Source organism: Orcinus orca, chromosome X, assembly GCF_937001465.1.
Source record: "Orcinus orca chromosome X, mOrcOrc1.1, whole genome shotgun sequence".
Lineage (NCBI taxonomy): Eukaryota > Metazoa > Chordata > Mammalia > Artiodactyla > Delphinidae > Orcinus > Orcinus orca.
In genome coordinates, this window is record NC_064580.1 from 94,161,615 (window position 1) to 94,180,102 (window position 18,488).

General features: G+C 47.8%; 1 protein-coding gene across 3 annotated transcripts in view; it reads left to right on the forward strand.

The window, feature by feature from the left end:
• The window catches only part of FRMPD3 (FERM and PDZ domain containing 3), an 84,179-nt gene extending 65,951 nt beyond the window's left edge, over nt 1-18,228 (forward strand). For 2 of the 3 annotated variants that reach the window (XM_049704346.1, XM_049704347.1), the window contains 2 exons: nt 12,000-12,818; nt 14,389-18,228. In XM_049704346.1, coding sequence (XP_049560303.1) covers nt 12,000-12,818; nt 14,389-17,333 — 3,764 coding nt within the window. In that variant the 3' untranslated portion in view covers nt 17,334-18,228. The remainder of the gene's footprint in view (nt 1-11,999; nt 12,819-14,388) is intronic. The other variant, XM_049704348.1, reaches the window with a different exon arrangement.
• The last annotated feature ends 260 nt before the right edge of the window (nt 18,229-18,488 follow it).

Consider the following 18,488-nt stretch of genomic DNA (forward strand, 5'->3'; position numbering starts at 1 on the left):
TGGGTCTCTTGTGATTCCATGTGAAATTTTGAATTACCTTATCAGTTTCTACAAAGTCAGCTGGGATTCTGATAGGGACTGTGTTGAATCTATAGATCAATTTGGGAAGTATTGCCATCTTAGCCATATTAAGTCCTCCAGTCCATGAACATAGAGTCTTTCCATTTATTTAAATCTTCTTCAAATTTCTTTCACAAATGTTTTGTAGTTTCCAGTATACAAGTCTTGTACTTCTTTTATTAAATTTATACCTAAGTATTTTATTCTTTTTGATGCTATTATAAATAGAATTGTTTCCTAATTTTACAATTAGATTGTTTATTGCTAGTGCATAAAAATACAATTGATTTTTGTATATTAAGCTTTTATCCTGTATGTAACCTTGCTGAGATTATTAGTTCTAATAGCTTATTAGTGGATTCCTTGGGATTTTTCTTTATATAAGATCATGTCATCTACAAATAGAGATAGTTTTACTTCTTCCTTTCCAGTCTAGATGACTGTATTTCATTTTACTGTCTAATTGTCCTGGCTAGAAATCCAAGTATGGTGTTGAATAGAAGTGGTTAAAATGGAAATCCTGGACTTTTCCTTATTTTAGGGGGAAAGTTTTCAGTCTTTCACCATCAAGTATGATGTTAAGCTTTGTTTTTATTTATTTATTTGTTTGCTTATTTATTTATGGCTGTGTTGGGTCTTCGTTGCTGTGCACGGGCTTTCTCTAGTTGCGGTGAGCGGCGGCTACTCTTCATTGAGGTGCGCAGGCTTCTCATTGCGGTGGCTTCTCTTGTTGCGGAGCACGGTCTCTAGGCGTATGGGCTTCAGTAGTTGTGGCACACGGGTTCAGTAGTTGTGGCTTGCAGGCTCTAGAGCACAGGCTCAGTAGTTGTGGCACACGGGCTTAGTTGCTCTGCGGCATGTGGGATCTTCCCGGACAAGGGCTTGAACCCATGTCCCCTGCATTGGCAGGTGGATTCTTAACCACTGCACCACCAGGGAAGCCCAGCTTTGGTTTTTTATAGTTAACCTTTATCGTGTGGAGGAAGTTCCCTTTTATTTTGTCGAGTTTTATCATGAAAGGTGTTGGACTTTGTCAAGTGATTTTTCTGTGTCTATTGAGATGATCATGTGGCTTTTGTCCTCTGTTCTATTAACATAGTATATTATATTAATTGATTTTTGGATGTTAAATCAACCTTGCATTCCTGCAGTAAATCCCACTTGGTCATGGTGTATAATTCTTGGTATATGTTTCTGGATTCAGATTGCTAGTATTTTGTTGAGATCTATATTTTGTATCTAAATTCATAAGAAATATTGGTCTGTAGTTTTCTTGTGATGTCTTTGTCTGGTTATGGTAGCAAGGTAATATTGGCATCACAAAATGAGTTGAGAAGTATCCCTTCCTTTTCTATTTCTTGGAAGGGTTTTTGAAAATTTACTATAAATGCTTCTTTGAGCATTTGACAAAATTCACCAGTGAAGCCATTTGGGCCTGGACTGACAGACTGACTGACTGACTGGCTGACTTGATTGATTGATTTGGGGAGAGTTAATTACTAATTCAGTTTATCTTCCTGTTATTGGCCTATTCAGACTTTCTGTCTTCTTAAGTCAGTTTTGGTAATTTGTATATTTCTAGGAATTTGTCCATTTTATCTCAGGTTATCTAATTTGTTGGCATAAGCTTATGCAAAATATTCACCTTATAAATGATTCCATACCTGTAGAGTCAGCAGTGATGTCCTTTTTTCATTCCTGATTTTAGTAATTTGAATCTTCTCTTTTTTGCCTGGTCTGTACAGCTAAAGGTTTGTTATTATTATTGATCTTTTCAAAGAACCAACTATTAGTTTCATTTATTTTTCTCCATTTTTGTATCCTCTATACTTTATTATTTATTTCCTTCTGCTTGCTTTGTTTTAGGTTTAGTTTGTTTTTTTGTTTGCTTTGTTTTGTTTTGTTTTGTTTTGTTTTTGGCTGCGCTGTGTGGCTTGCAGGATCTTAGTTCCCTGACCAGGGACTGCACCTGAGCCACAGCACTGAGAGCGTCGAGTCCTAAGCACTGGACCACCAGGGAATTCCCATAGTTCGCTCTTCTTTTTCAAGTTTTGTAAGGTGGAAGGTCAGGTAATTGATGTGAAATCCTTCTTCTTTTTTAAATGTAGGTGTTTATAAATTTCCCTCTAAACCCTACATTAGTTAGATCTCATAAGTTTTCATATACTGTCTTCATTTTCATTCATGTCCAAGTATTTTCGAATTTCCTTTGATTCCTCTTTTGACCCATTGGTTATTTAGGAATGTTTTATTTAATTTCCACGCATATATGAATTTCGCAAATTTCCTTCTGTTATTAATTTCTAATTTAATTCTGTTGTGCTCAAAAAACATACTTTATATGATTACATTCCTTTTAAATTCATTGAGGTCTATTTTATGACCTAACATATGGTTTGTCCTGGAGAATGTTTCAGGTGTACTTAAGCAGAATGTATATTCTGCTACTGTTAGGTGACATATTCTATAGATTTCTCTTTTTTTTTCCTACATCTTTATTGGAGTATAATTGCTTTACAATGGTGTGTTAGTTTCTGCTTTATAACAAAGTGAATCAGTTATACATATACATATGTTCCCATATCTCTTCCCTCTTGCGTCTCCCTCCCTCCCACCCTCCCTATCCCACCCCTCTAGGTGGTCACAAAGCACCTAGCTGATCTCCCTGTGCTATGCGGCCACTTCCCACTAGCTATATAATTTACATTTCGTAGTGTATATAGTTCCATGCCACTCTCTCACTTTGTCACAGCTTACCCTTCCCCCTCCCCATATCCTCAAGTCCATTCTCTAGTACGTCTGTGTCTTTATTCCCGTCTTGTCCCTAGGTTCTTCATGACATTTTTTTTCTTAAATTCCACAATATGTGTTAGCATACGGTATTTGTCTTTCTCTTTCTGACTTACTTCACTCTGCATGACAGACTCTAGGTCCATCCACCTCATTACACATAGCTCAATTTCGTTTCTTTATATAGCTGAGTAATATTCCATTGTATATATGTGCCACATCTTCTTTATCCATTCATCCGATGATGGACACTTAGGTTGTTTCCATCTCCTGGCTATTGTAAGTAGAGCTGCAATGAACATTGGGATACATGACTCTTTTTGAATTATGGTTTTCTCAGGCTATATGCCCAGTAGTGGGATTGCTGGGTCATATGGTAGTTCTATTTGTAGTTTTTTAAGGAACCTCCATACTGTTCTCCATAGTGGCTGTACCAATTCACATTCCCACCAGCACTGCAAGAGTGTTCCCTTTTCTCCACACCCTCTCCAGCATTTATTGTTTCTAGATTTTTTGATGATGGCCATTCTGACTGGTGTGAGATGATATCTCATTGTCGTTTTGATTTGCATTTCTCTAATGATTAATGATGTTGAGCATTCTTTCATGTGTTTGTTGGCAGTCTATATCTTCTTTGGAGAAATGTCTATTTAGGTCTTCTGCCCATTTTTGGATTGGGTTGTTTGTTTTTTTGTTATAGAGGTGCATGAGCTGCTTGTAAATTTTGGAGATTAATCCTTTGTCAATTGCTTCATTTGCAAATATTTTCTCCCATTCTGAGGGTTGTCTTTTGGTCTTGTTTATGGTTTCCTTTGCTGTGCAAAAGCTTTGAACTTTCATTAGGTCCCATTTGTTTACTTTTGTTTTTATTTCCATTTCTCTAGGAGGTGGGTCAAAAAGGATCTTGCTGTAATTTATGTCATAGAGTGTTCTGCCTGTGTTTTCCTCTAAGAGTTTTATAGTGTCTGGCCTTATATTTAGGTCTTTAATCCATTTTGAGCTTATTTTTGTGTATGGTGTTAGGGAGTGATCTAATCTCATACTTTTACATGTACCTGTCCAGTTTTCCCAGCACCACTTATTGAAGAGGCTGTCCTTTCTCCACTGTACATTCCTGCCTCCTTTATCAAAGATAAGGTGACCATATGTGCGTGGGTTTATCTCTGGGCTTTCTATCCTGCTCCATTGATCTATCTTTCTGTTTTTGTGCCAGTACCATACTGTCTTGATTACTGTAGCTTTGTAGTATAGTCTGAAGTCAGGGAGTCTGATTCCTCCAGCTCCGTTTTTCATTTTCAAGATTACTTTGGCTATTCGGGGTCTTTTGTGTTTCCATACAAATTGTGAAATTTTTTGTTCTAGTTCTGTGAAAAATGCCAGTGGTAGCTTGATAGGGATTTCATTGAATCGTAGATTGCTTTGGGTAGTAGAGTCATTTTCACAATGTTGATTCTTCCAATCTAAGAACATGGTATATCTCTCCATCTATTTGTATCATCCTTCATTTCTTTCATCAGTGTTTTATAATTTTCTGCATACAGGTCTTTTGTCTCCTTAGGTAGGTTTATTCCTAGATATTTTATTCTTTTTGTTGCAGTGGTAAATGGGAGTGTTTTCTTGATTTCACTTTCAGGTTTTTCATCATTAGTGTATAGGAATGCCAGAGATTTCTGTGCATTAATTTTGTATCCTGCTACTTTACCGAATTCATTGATTAGCTCTAGTAGTTTTCTGGTAGCTTCCTTAGGATTCTCTATGTATAGTATCATGTCATCTGCAAACAGTGACAGCTTTACTTCTTCTTTTCCGATCTGGATTCCTTTTATTTCCTTTTCTTCTATGATTGCTATGGCTAAAACTTCCAAAACTATGTTGAATAACAGTGGTGAGAGTGGGCAACCTTGTCTTGTTCCTGATTTTAGTGGAAATGCTTTCAGTTTTTCACCATTGAGGACGATGTTGGCTGTGGGTTTGTCATATATGGCCTTTATTATGTTGAGGAAAGTTCCCTCTATGCCTACTTTCTGGAGGGTTTTTATCATAAATGGGTGTTGAATTTTGTTGAAAGCTTTCTCTGCATCTATTGAGATGACCATATGGTTTTTCTCCTTCAATTTGTTAATATGGTATATCACCTTGATTGATTTGCGTATATTGAAGAATCCTTGCATTCCTGGAATAAACCCCACTTGATCATGGTGTATGATCCGTTTAATGTGCTGTTGGATTCTGTTTGCTAGTATTTTGTTGAGGTTTTTTGCATCTATGCTCATCAGTGATATTGGCCTGTAGTTTTCTTTCTTTGTGACATCCTTGTCTGGTTTTGGTATCAGGGTGATGGTGGCCGCGTAGAATGAGTTTGGGAGTGTTCCTCCCTCTGCTATATTTTGGAAGAGTTTGAGAAGGATAGGTGTTAGCTCTTCTCTAAATGTTTGATAGAATTTGCCTGTGAAGCCATGTGGTCCTGGGCTTTTGTTTGTTGGAAGATTTTTATTCACAGTTTCAATTTCAGTGCTTGTGATTGGTCTGATCATATTTTCTATTTCTTCCTGATTCAGTCTTGGTAGGTTGTGTATTTCTAAGAATTTGTCCATTTCTTCCAGGTTGTCCATTTTATTGGCATAGAGTTGCTTGTAGTAATCTCTCACGATCTTTTGTATTTCTGCAGTGTCAGTTGTTACTTCTCCTTTTTCATTTCTAATTCTATTGATTTGAGTCTTCTCGCTTTTTTTCTTGATGAGTCTGGCTAATGGTTTATCAATTTTGTTTATCTTCTCAAAGAACCAGCTTTTAGTTTTATTGACCTTTGCTATTGTTTCCTTTATTTCTTTTGCATTTATTTCTGATCTGATTTTTATGATTTCTTTCCTTCTGCTAACTTTGGGGGTTTTTTGTTCTTCTTTCTCTAATTGCTTTAGGTGCAAGGTTAGGTTGTTTATTCGAGATGTTTCCTGTTTCTTAAGATGGGATTGTATTGCTATAAACTTCCCTCTTAGAACTGCTTTTGCTGCATCCCATAGGTTTTGGGTCGTCGTGTCTCCATTGTCATTTGTTTCTAGGTGTTTTTTGATTTCCTCTTTGATTTCTTCAGTGATCACTTCGTTATTAAGTAGTGTATTGTTTAGCCTCCATGTGTTTGTATTTTTTTCAGATCTTTTCATGTAATTGATATCTAGTCTCAGAGTGTTGTGGTCGGAAAAGATACTTGATACAATTTCAATTTTCTTAAATTTACCAAGGCTTGATTTGTGACCCAAGATATGATCTATCCTGGGGAATGTTCCATGAGCACTTGAGAAAAATGTGTATTCTGTTGTTTTTGGATGGAATGTCCTATAAATATCAATGAAGTCCATCTTGTTTAACATATCAGTGAAAGCTTGTGTTTCCTTATTTATTTTCATTTTGAATGATATGTCCATTAGTGAAAGTGGGGTGTTAAAGTCCCCTACTATGAATGTGTTACTGTCGATTTCCCCTTTTATGGCTGTTAGTATTTGCCTTATGTATTGAGGTGCTCCTATGTTAGGTGCATAAATATTTACAATTGTTATATCTTCTTCTTGGATCGATCTTTTTATCATTATGTAGTGTCTTTCTTTGTCTCTTCTAGTAGCCTTTATTTTAAAGTCTATTTTGTCTGATATGAGAATTGCTACTCTAGCTTTCTTTTGGTTTCCATTTGCATGGAATATCTTTTTCCATCCCCTCACTTTTAGTCTGTGTGTGTCTCTAGGTCTGAAGTGGGTCTCTTGTAGACAGCATATATATGGGTCTTGTTTTTGTATCCATTCCGCCATTCTGTGTCTTTTGGTGGGAGCATTTAATCCATTTACATTTAAGGTAATTAATGTTCCTATTCCTATTTTCTTAATTGTTTTGGGTTTGTTATTGTAGGTCTTTTCCTTCTCTTGTGTTTCTTGCCTAGAGAAGATCCTTTAGCATTTGTTGTAAAGCTGGTTTGGTGGTGCTGAACTCTCTCAGCTTTTGCTTGTCTGTAAAGGTTTTAATTTCTCCATCAAATCTGAATGAGATCCTTGCTGGGTAGAGTAATCTTGGTTGTAGGTTTTTCTCCTTCATCACTTTAAGTATGTCCTGCCAGTCCCTTCTGGTTTGCAGAGTTTCTGCTTAAAGATCAGCTGTTAACCTTATGGGGATTCCCTTGTGTGTTATTTGTTGTTTTTCCCTTGCTGCTTTTCATATGTTTTCTTTGTATTTAATTTTTGACAGTTTGATTAATATGTGTCTTGGTGTGTTTCTCCTTGGATTTATCCTGTATGGGACTCTCTGTGCTTCCTGGACTTAACTATTTCCTTTCCCATATTAGGGAAGTTTTCAACTATAATCTCTTCAAATATTTTCTCAGTCCCTTTCTTTTTCTCTTCTTCTTCTGGAACCCCTATAATTTGAATGTTGGTGCGTTTAATGTTGTTCCAAAGGTCTCTGAGACTGTCCTCAGTTCTCTTCATTCTTTTTTCTTTATTCTGCTCTGCAGTAGTTATTTCCACTATTTTATCTTCCAAGTCACTTATCTGTTCTTTTGCCTCAGTTATTCTGCTATTGATCCCTTCTAGAGTATTTTTAATTTCATTTATTGTGTTGTTCATCATTGCTTGTTTCATCTTTAGTTCTTCTAGGTCCTTGTTAAATGTTCTTGCATTTTCTCTATTCTATTTCCAAGATTTTGGATCATCTTTACTATCATTACTCTGAATTCTTTTTCAGGTAGACTGCCTATTTCCTCTTCATTTTTAGGTCTGGTGGGTTTTTATCTTTCTCCTTCATCTGCTATGTGTTTTTCTTACTTCTCATTTTGCTTATCTTACTGTGTTTGGGGTGTCCTTTTTGCAGGCTGCAGCTTCAAAGTTCCCATTGTTTTTGGTGTCTGTCCCCAGTGGCTAAAGGTGGTTCAGTGATTTGTGTAGGCTTCCTGGTGGAGGGGACTAGTGTCTGTGTTCTGGTGGATGAGGCTGGATCTTGTCGTCTGGTGGGCAGGTCCACGTCTGGTGGTGTGTTTTGGGGTGTCTGTGGACTTATTATGATTTTAGGCAGCCTCTCTGCTAATGGGTGGTGTTGTGTTCCTCTCTTGCTTGTTGTTTGGCATAGGGTGTCCAGCACTGTAGCTTGCTGGTCGTTGAGTGAAGCTGGGTGTTGGTGTTGAGATGGAGATCTCTGGGAGATTTTCGCCATTTGTTATTATGTGGAGCTGGGAGGTCTCTTGTGGACCAGTGTCCTGAAGTTGGCTCTCCCACCTCAGAGGCACAGCACTGACTCCTGGCTGCAGCACCAAGAGCCTTTCATCCACACGGCTCAGAATAAAAGGAGAAAAAGTAGAAAGAAAGAAAGAAAGAAAGAAAGAGGGCTTCCCTGGTGGCGCAGTGGTTGAGAGTCCGCCTGCCGATGCAGGGGACACGGGTTCATGCCCCGGTCCGGGAAGATCCCACATGGCGCGGAGTGGCTGGGCCTGTGAGCCATGGCCGCTGAGCCTGCACGTCTGGAGCCTGTACTCCACAACGGGAGAAGCCATAACAGTGACAGGCCCGTGTACTGCAAAAAAAAAAGAAAAGAAAAAAAGGAAGGAAGAAAGGGGATAAAAGAAAATAAAGTAAGGTAAAATAAAATAAAGTTATTAAAATAAAAAAATAATTATTAAGAAAAAAAAATTTTTAATTAAAAAAAAAACAGACGGATAGAACCCTAGGACAAATGGTGAAAGCAAAGCTATACAGACAAAATCTCCCACAGAATCATACACATACACACTCACAAAAAGAGGAAAAGGGGAAAAAATAATAAATCTTGCTCTCAGAGTCCACCTCCTTAATTTGGGATGATTCGTTGTCTATTCATGTATTCCACAGATGCAGGGTACATCAAGTTGATTGTGGAGCTTTAATCCCCTGCTCCTGCGGCTGCTGGGAGAGGTTTCCCTTTCTCTTCTTTGTTCGCACAGCTCCTGGGGTTCAGCTTTGGATTTGGCCCCGCCTCTGCGTGTAGGTCGCCAGAGGGCGTCTGTTCTTCACTCAGACAGGATGGGGTTAAAGGAGCCGCTGATTCGGGGGCTCTGGCTCACTCAGGCGGCGGGGGGAGGGAGGGGCACGGAGTGCGGGGCAAGCCTGCGGCGGCAGAGGCCGGCATGACACTGCACCAGCCTGAGGCATGCCGTGCGTTCTCCCAGGGGAGTTGTCCCTGGATCCCGGGACCCTGGCAGTGGCGGGCTGCACAGGCTCCCCGGAAGGGGGGTGTGGAGAGTGACCTGTGCTCGCACACAGGCCCCTTGGTGACGGCAGCAGCAGCCTTGGCATCTCCCACCCGTCTCTGGGGTCCGCGCTGTTAGCCGCGGCTCGTGCCCGTCTCTGGAGCTCCTTTAAGCAGCGCTCTTAATACCCTCTCCTCGTGCACCAGGAAACAAAGAGGAAAGGAAAAGTCTCTTGCCTCTTCGGCAGGTCCAGACTTTTCCCCGGACTCCCTCCCGGCTAGCCATGGTGCACTAACCCCCTGCAGGCTGTGTTCATGCAACCAACCGCAGTCCTCTCCCTGGGATCCGACCTCCGAACCCCGAGCCTCAGCTCCCAGCCCCAACTCGTCCCGGCGGGTGAGCAGACAAGCCTCTTGAGTTGGTGAGTGCCGGTCGGCACCTATCCTCTGTGCGGAAATCTGTCCGCTTTGCCCTCCACACCCCTGTTGCTGCGCTCTCCTTGGTGGCTCCGAAGCTTCCCCCCCTCCGCCACCTGCAGTCTCCGGCCGCAAAGGGGCTTCCTAGTGTGTGGAAACCTTTCCTCCTTCACAGCTCCCTCCCACTGGTGCAGGTCCCGTCCCTATTCTTTTGTCTCTGTTTATTCTTTTTTCTTTTGCCCTAGCCAGGTACGTGGGGGGTTTCTTGCCTTTTGGGAGGTCTGAGGTCTTCTGCCAGCGTTCAGTAGGTGTTCTGTAGGAGTTGTTCCACGTGTAGATGTATTTCTGATGTATCTGTGGGGAGGAAGGTGGTCTCCGCGTCTTACTCTTCTGCCATCTTCCCCCTTTCTCTATAGATTTCTGTTAGGTCCAGTTGGCTTATAGTGCTGTTCAGGTCCTCTATTTCCTTGTTGATCTTCTGCCTAGTTGTTCTATCCATTATTGAAAGTAGGGTATTGAAGTCTCCAACTGTTGCAGTTGAGTTGTGTATTTCTCCTTTCAATTCAGTCAGGTTTTGCTTCATGTATTTCACGGCTCCATTGTTAAGTGACAGCACCATGCTTTTGTGATGACTGTAAGCACTAATAAAAAGCAACACTGACACATTGACCCTGTCCAGCTGGAATTTGAAGGGCATTTGAGACTTTTTTCCCCCAGCATCTTAAGAATCATGATGAACTATAGGGTAATGGTTAAAAAATATGGGCTTTGCATAAAAAGAAACGAAATTGAGTTATTTGTAGTGAGGTGGATGGACCTAGAGTCTGTCATACAGTAAAGTAAGTCAGAAAGAGGAAAACAAATACCGTATGCTAACACATATATATGGAATCTAAAAAAAAAACAAAAAAAGGTCATGAAGACCCTAAGGGCAGGACAGGAGTAAAGACACAGACCTACTAGAGAATGGACTTGAGTATATGGGGAGGGGGAGGGGTAAGCTGTGACAAAGTGAGAGAGTGGCATGGACATATATACACTACCAAACTTAAAATAGATAGCTAGTGGGAAGCGGCCGCATAGCACAGGGAGATCAGCTCGGTGCTTTGTGACCGCCTGGAGGGGTGGGATCGGGAGGGTGGGAGGGAGGGAAACGCAAGAGGGAAGAGATATGGGGACATATGTATATGTATAACTGATTCACTTTGTTATAAAGCAGAAACTAACACACCACTGTAAAGCAATTATGCTCCAATAAAGATGTTTAAGAAAAAAAAGAAACATGGGCTTTGTAGACCCTCAAACCTGGGCTCAAATCCAGACTGCCAGGGCATTCCCTGGCGGTCCAGTGGTTACGACTCTGTGCTTTCACTGCCAAGGGCCCAGGTTCAATCCCTGGTCGGGAAAGTAAGACCCCACAAGCCACGTGGCACGGCCAAGAAATAAATAAAAAGAATCCATACTGCCATTCACAACTCATGTGACCTTGTGTAAGTCACAAAACGAATGGATCAGTTTCTTTGTCTGTAAAATGGGGATAATGATAGCACCTACCTCACTGGGTTGTTGTGAGGATTAAACAGGATCATGTTTATGACCTTAGCCTAAGTTAATGCCTGCCATCTGTCTGTCTGTCTGCTGATAGCAAAGGGAATTGGCATTGTCTGAGTATATTCTCACAGATAACATGGGAAGGGGTCCCCAAAACAGACTAAAAGAGAGAAACCAGAAAGAAAGCATTTGCTGTGGATAATTCTCAGATGCACACACTTACCATCGTTAAAAACTTTTGACTAGAACATTTTGCCACATGTATATAGAGCAGGCAGCCTAGCCCTGTATGAATACAGAGAAGTGCTATGATTTGAGGAGTTGACAAAAATGCTCCCCCTACCCTCCTCCCACATCCCAGCGTATCCCTCATATGCTTTACACATTCAGATACACTGAATTTTACTAGTAGAACTCTATTTTAGGGTCCCTCCATCGAAAACCCTCTTTGAAATACACACTCTTGGGATTGTACTAGCCTATTTTACACTTGCCCACTGAACCACTCCTAACCTGTCAGATTCATTTCCTTCTGCCTCAAGAGATCCAGCATAACACGAGTGTAACAGAGCACTGGGGGTGGTTCAGATTCTGAATAGATTGGGGTTTGAGACAGGGACAGTTCCAGGGGGGACATAAAACAAACCTCACCCTACAGCTGACTCTCAGACCAGACATACCCGTGTAAGAGTCCAGCTGTGCCCAGATACCAAGGTGTTCACCCCCACCCCAGCCCATGCCTTTTCCCATTTCACAGGTGATGGGGCTATTAGCAGCCCAGGCCGTTTGATTCCACTCACTTTACTTTCAGGGGCAGCAGCAGCATGGCTGCCCCTTGCCCTCCTCTCTAGCAGCCAGATAGTGCTCCCTCTCAGTACCTACCACCCAGCTGGGCTCCAGAGACCCAGGCCCGAGACTCCAAGGAAACTCAGCCACAGTCCTCAGCACCAGGGCTCATGTGTTGATTCTCTTTCTGGGTTTAGATTACATGCACAGCGCCCACCGCCCTGTCACTGGGGGCCACCTGGGGAAAAAGGAGAGTAGTTATGTGGGCAGCATGGGCACCAGCCCCAGGAAGTCGAGCCGCTGCACGCCCCCGCCTGCCGACTCTGAGCTTGTCAGCTTTTGCTACCTCCACATGCGGGAACAAAGGAAGGATCAGGAAAGCCGGACAGATGTCAATGAGAACTTAATCTTCTTTGAGGAGACCAGGCCCCGGACCAAGTCTGACCCCACATCCAAGAGCTCTGGCCAAGGTTATGTGATCCCTGATGACTTTGATGCAGCTAGCCTAGACCATGAGCCTTGCGCCAGCAGGGCCCGTTCCTACACTTTGGACAATTCCCTTGGGGCTGAAGCCCTGAATTTCTACTGTGACTCTTGCAAAGCCAAACTCCAGGAGCAGCTGGGCCCTCGCAAAGGTGGGAGGTCTGGCTCCTCTCGTGACAATATGGTAGACTTGATGTCCCTCCCACCCCCCGGGAGTGAGGAGGAGGAAGAGGAGGAAGATGAGAGCACTTCGCTGTTGCCTTCCATTGCTGCCCCACCTCCTGGTTTCCGAGACAACAGTTCTGATGAAGAGGACCCCAAGCGCCGGGCCGTCCAGAGCCAGGAGCAAGGACGCCACCTGCGTGGGCTCCTGTACGATGAGATTCCGGTGACACTGATTGACAGCGTGCAGACCCGGACAGTCCGAGATCATGCCCAGGAGCTAGATGATGCCCTGGTGTCCACTCTGCAGGCTCTGGAAGCCCTGGCAGCCTCAGAGGATGGACCACATCCCCCAGCCCCTCAGACTGCAGGTAACAGTGCGTTCCTCCTCCCTCTTGCCTCCCTTTCCTTCTCCTGGCCAGGCAGACCCAGCAGGTGACATTTCTTCTTCCCAAGCAGAGGTCAAAGTCAGCGTGGTGTGTCAGGGCAGTGGATGGGCCAGAGACAGTTCAGGTAGGGTCGGGGGAGCGACGAAGCTGCGGCAGGGATCTACTGCTCAGCCCCCGCTAGAGCTCTGGCTCTCACCATTCCTATCGCTTTGGAAATGTCTTGCCGATGGACCCCAGGGATTGGGGCCGTGACAGCTACGGAGCCAGGCCAGGATGGAGGATCAGAGCAAGATTGTGAGACATATAGAAGACAGGCAAAGAACATCCAGCATGCATATGACTGGAAGAAAAACAAAATGACCAACTAACCACCTAGGGACCTGGGATCAGGGGAGCCAGGAGCCCTCACCGCTCAGGGCTGAGACCTTTATCCGCCTAAGAGCTTTGGCTCTCAGACGCATCCAAGTCCTGGCTTCTTCACCACTTTCAGTGTCACCTTTGCTTTGGCACTTAACCCTCTCTGAGCCTCACTTTTGTCATCTTCAATGGATTTGACAACAATAGTCCTATCACGTAGGGTTGTTGCGAGGATTAAATGAGATCGTTCATGCAAAGTACATAAACGCTTCCTAGCACATAGTAAGGACTCTGTAAGTGGTAGCCACTATCATTGTTATTATTATTCGGTGGGCAAACTATACAGCATGCATGCTATTCCCTGTTATAGACCCACATACATCCATCTTGTAGACAAACACAGATGTCAGACATGCACCCATAGTCACACATACATCCTTCCACACACATATGCCTTCAAACAAAGAGGTCAGTGATACAGTGACAGGAAGGAAATAGGGAGGAATAAGGCATATGAGAAAGCCTGTGAGGCGAGGGCAAGTGTGGACAGAGAGGGTGAAGCAATTGGGGTCAGAGGGAGCCTCGCTGACCAGAGCGAGTACCTGCCTTTTCTGTATGTGAGCGCATCCTTGGTGTCGGGCAGCCCCCATGTGTTCGGCCCCCAGGCCTGGCATTTCTCTTTGCTCAGAGTCTGGAGCTCCAAGCACTGGCTGCTCCCAGGCTAGAGGCCCATGTGATAGCCAGGTTGAGCTCAGCTAAATGGCCTCAGCTGCAGGGACTGTAGGCAGGCCTGGCCAGATGAGGAGGGCCAGAGAGAGAGGGAGCTCTCTTTGCTGGCTCTCTTCAGGACAATTAACAAAAATTTCCTAGCTGTTGAATCTAAAAATAGTGATGATTAGCATGTTGTTTTGCCTGTGATCTGCATGTTAATTTGCCATCAAACTGCCCAGATCTTCTCTAGGCCTCTTTTGTTTCTCTCTCGGATTCCAGCCCTTCATCACCCCTCTCCCAGCTTGCCTTTCTTTGTCCCCTCCCCTCCCGACCTCCCACCCTCAGCCCTGCAGGCCCCCCAGGCCTGACTGGTTTTTTCCAGCTTGAAATCCTGCTGACTAACCTTGACCCTCATAGACTCTACATATGGTTGGAAAGGACTTGACACGAGTAAATGCTGCAGACCCTATCCCTGTCCCTCCAGGTCTGATTGTGCTGGCCACAATCACCCCTGAATCGTCGCTGGACTCGGGCCACGAAACCAACTCTTCGGAGCTCACGGACATGTCAGAGGTGATGTCAGCCATGAAGCAACACCAGAATACCACCTACTTCCTGGCCCAGCATCTCAACAAGGACAGCCTCCTGGCCCGCAAGGACCTGCCCTTCCGGATCCAGAGCTGTGCAGCCCAGGCCGTTCTCACGGCCCCTTACTCTCTCGGGCGCCCGGATCCCAACCCATCCCTCCAGCCAGCTGTCACAGGCCAGAGTCCTGGCGCCCCTGGTGCTCGGAGGAAGGTGCCCCCGTCAGAGGCGCAGCCACAGAACGAGCGAACGTACGCCCTGGCTGTGCACCCAGCACTGTCCCCTCAGCTGAGTGAGCAGAAGAATCTGAGCCTGCTGTCCCCAGTTCCTGAGGACAAAGGGCCTGGCCACACTCGGGCGGGCCTAGAGATGTCACTGAGGGCGGCCACACCGTCCCTCAGTGAAGAGCAGGTCTCTGAGCTAAGGGAGAGCCTGCCCAAGGAGGTCAGGTTGAGCCCCAAGCTTATCCTGGACCCAAAGGGCAGTGTGACCCCAGCCATCATCTCGGCCGCCCTACAGCAGGTAGTTCATACTAAGAGTCTGTCTGCCCCTGGCGGGGCCTTGGGGAGCACCCCCAACAGTGGGGAGAAGTTAGAGGCCAGCATGGGGAGGTCAGAGGTCAGCATGGGAAGGCCAGAAGTTAGCATGATGAGCGGCAGTGCCAATAAGAATCTTAAGTTCAAAATGAGTCCCAGTGCTCCAGAGGCCTCACGGAATTCCCAGCCGCAGCTGAGCCCAGAAGTCTCTTCCGGCTCCAGAGCGCCCACAGGCAGCCGAGCTGATAGCCTGCACCTCTCCTCACAAGAGGACAGGCTGCCTATTCAAAGTTTCCCTCCCAAAAGCTATCTTTCTCGAGTGAGTCGAGAGTCAGTGGGCAAGCAAGGTACCGGGGAGGTGGCGGGCAAGGGCGGGCCTGAGGGTGCTAAGCCTTCCCTGCACAAGCAGGGCACCGTCTCCGGCCAGGGGGAGAAGGGGCAGCTGGAGAGCACCCTCCAAAGCAGCAAGCTTGAAGACACCAGCCTGGTCCCCCGAGCCGGCTACCGCATGGTTCTGCAGAGCCCCAGCTGTCCGCCGCGAGGCCAGAGCCCCAGCTGTCAGCAGCGAGGCCAGAGCCCGCTGAGGCCTCAGGCTGCCAGTCGGCAGGTGAGCACCATGCCCTCCAGAAAGATTGAAACGACCCTGGAGGGAGCCCACTTGGCCACCGAAGGCCCCACCAAGCCCAAATCGTCCCGGGGCCCTTTCCGGCTCCGCAACTTATTCTCCGCCACCTTCCCAACCCGCCAGAAGAAGGAGACCGATGAGCGGCAGGCCCAGCTGCAGAAGGTGAAGCAGTATGAGCTGGAGTTCCTTGAGGAACTTCTCAAGCCACCAAGCCAGGGGGAGCTGTCGGGCACCGAGTACCTGCAACCCCCAGCTCCAGGCCGCTGCAGCTGCCAGCTCCGCAGCAGCCCCGTGCAGCAGGGGCCCGGCATGTCCCGAGAGCAGAGGCGCAGCTGTGATTGCAAGCGCATGTGCCGGGGGGCCCGGCCTCAGGCCCCCCAGACGCCGGTGCCCGGCCTCCGGGGGAGGGAGAGGGACAGGGTCCCCCCGACCCAGAGGCAGCCAGAGGCCGGCCTAGGCTTGAGCCTCGGCAGCCCCACCAGTGTCCGGCGCATGCGCTCCACCAGCCTGGAATCCCGAGAGTGCCGATCGGACCCTGAGAGCGGGGTTTCATGCCTGACCACATGTGCCTCGGGGGGCGAGTGTCTAGGAGCTCCCAACTACAGGAAACTGATGCGCCGCTACAGCATCAGTGAGCTGGACCAGGGCGACAGGGCCTCGCTGACCTCGGACGTCTACCCGCACCCACCCCTGGGCATGCTGCCCAGGGAGGCCAGGGAGGTAGAGGCAGGCCTCCCCCTAGGCGTGGGTCCCAAAAGCATGTCACTGGAATCCCCGACCCTGGGAGACCCCTCCTACGTCCACGTTGCCCCTGAGACCAAAGGCCCCAGACAGATGGCCGTGTTCTCACTGCCGGAAGAGGTGTACCGGAAGCCCGCGGAGCTGGACGAGGACAGTGAGAGTGGCAAGTGCTGCTCCATCCGCTACTGCTTCTACTACCGCAAGTGCGACATGGCGGATGACACCAGCGATGGCAAGGACGAGCTCTCCTACTCCATCCCCATGAAGATCCTGCCCGGCATGAAGCTGGATGAACAGGTGGTGCCCGTGGTGAGCAGGACCCTGCAGGTGCTGGATGCCGCCACCTGCAGCAGCCCGGAGGCCTCCCGCACCCAGGAGATCGACCTGCGGGTGTCCACCTTCGAGGGGAGCCTGGCCAAGATCAACGCCCTGCGGGCCCATGCCTACGGCCTGCCTGACGGCTTCCTGGCCGCCCGGCTGGACACCAACGAGCTGCTGACGGTCCTGAGGCAGTGCGTGGCCAGCCCCGAGGCCCGCGCCCCCAAGCCCTACGTCTCCCAGATCTCTGAGTACAAGCTCGAGCTGGCTCTCAAGTTCAAGGAGCTCCGGGCCTCCTGCCGCCGCGTGGCCAACGTGGACAAGAGCCCCACTCACATGCTGGCGGCCATCACGGGCAGCTTCCAGGTGCTGAGCAGCCTCATTGAGACGTTCGTGCGGCTGGTGTTCATCGTGCGCTCTGAGGCCCAGCGCCAAGAGCTGCTGGCCAAGGTGGAAGAGGTGGTGAGGAACTACACCTTCCTGCTGCGCGCAGCCGAGGAGTCCACCGCCCGGAGCCTTAAGCAGCAGCAGCAGGCAGCAGCCGTGGGGCACACGCCGGGCTCCCCCACTTCAGCGACTGTTATGAGCACATTCACCCGCTCCTTAAAAACCCTTATCAAGTAGGCCATCTGCCCGGGCCTGCCCCCCTTCCCCAACCGTGGCCCCAGGTTTGAGCTTTGTGGTCTTTGCATCTTGTGGTGAGTATAGGTGTCTGCTGGGCCAGTCAGGGTCCCAGAGCCCTCAGTCTCCAGGGAGTGACAGCTCCGTGCATTGAGGCTGTCCCTGAGGGCTCCGGGCAACTGCCACCCTGGGTATCCTCACCCCTTCCCTGGCCTCTGGGCGTCACTGTGAGGGCCAAGGCCCCCCCTCCCCCGTCACCACGCCCGCTGCAGATCTGTTTTGCCTCTCTTCTCTAGGGCTGAGACGTGACGTCGGGTCCACTTCCTGCTCCATCGTGGTAGCCGGAGGGAGGCGGGCCTGAAGCAGGGGGCCCGTGGGCCTTGAGCTCCTCTTGGCTCCTGTGCCCCTCTGGGGAGCAGTGGCAGTAGTAGCAGGCCACAGCGCCGAGCGAGCGGAGAGGCTCGGGCACGCAGTCCAGACGTGCCCACCCACCCTGGGCTCACTAACTCGGCAGGAGCCACCCCGGAGGGCTTGTGCCCGGGTAGTGGGTCTGCAGAAAACAGCCGCGCTCAGCTGTTTGTGGCCGGCCCAGCAGGCTGGCGGCCTCAGGGAGCGCTCGCCCCCGGGCCCAGTAGCTCCACACCAGCCATCCCCAAAGTGCCCTGCCCCTCGCTGACAGGCAGGGCGGCTCAGTCCACTAGGGAGCAAGCATCTGGGATCACCCCGCTCATTCTGGGTAAGGTACCTGGTGAACACGTCTGCCCTGGGGAGACCCAGCGCAGGCCTCAGAGCCCGCCTGGCCCAGCCCAGCGCAGGGGCTGTCGCTGCCGGCGTGCGGCTCCTCTCAACATCTCTCTACCAGACAGACTGTCCTTAGGAGTCCGACTTAGCTACAGATGGGGGGTGGGGGGTGGGGGGTGGGGGTGGGGGGGAGGGGTCAGGGGGGCTGTTGATGACTATATCTTAAACTTCTGGAAGCTAGCGTGATATGTTAACCCTGAGTATATGCTTTTGGCTGTGTATTGACCCTGTGGATTTGTCTCTCTAAGAAAAGAAGCTGAGCGCCTTACCTGGTGCAGTCCGGCACCTCTCTCTCTCTCTCTCTCTCTCTCTCTCCCCCCCCCCCACTCCCCCGGAGTCATCTGGAAGGGAATCCAC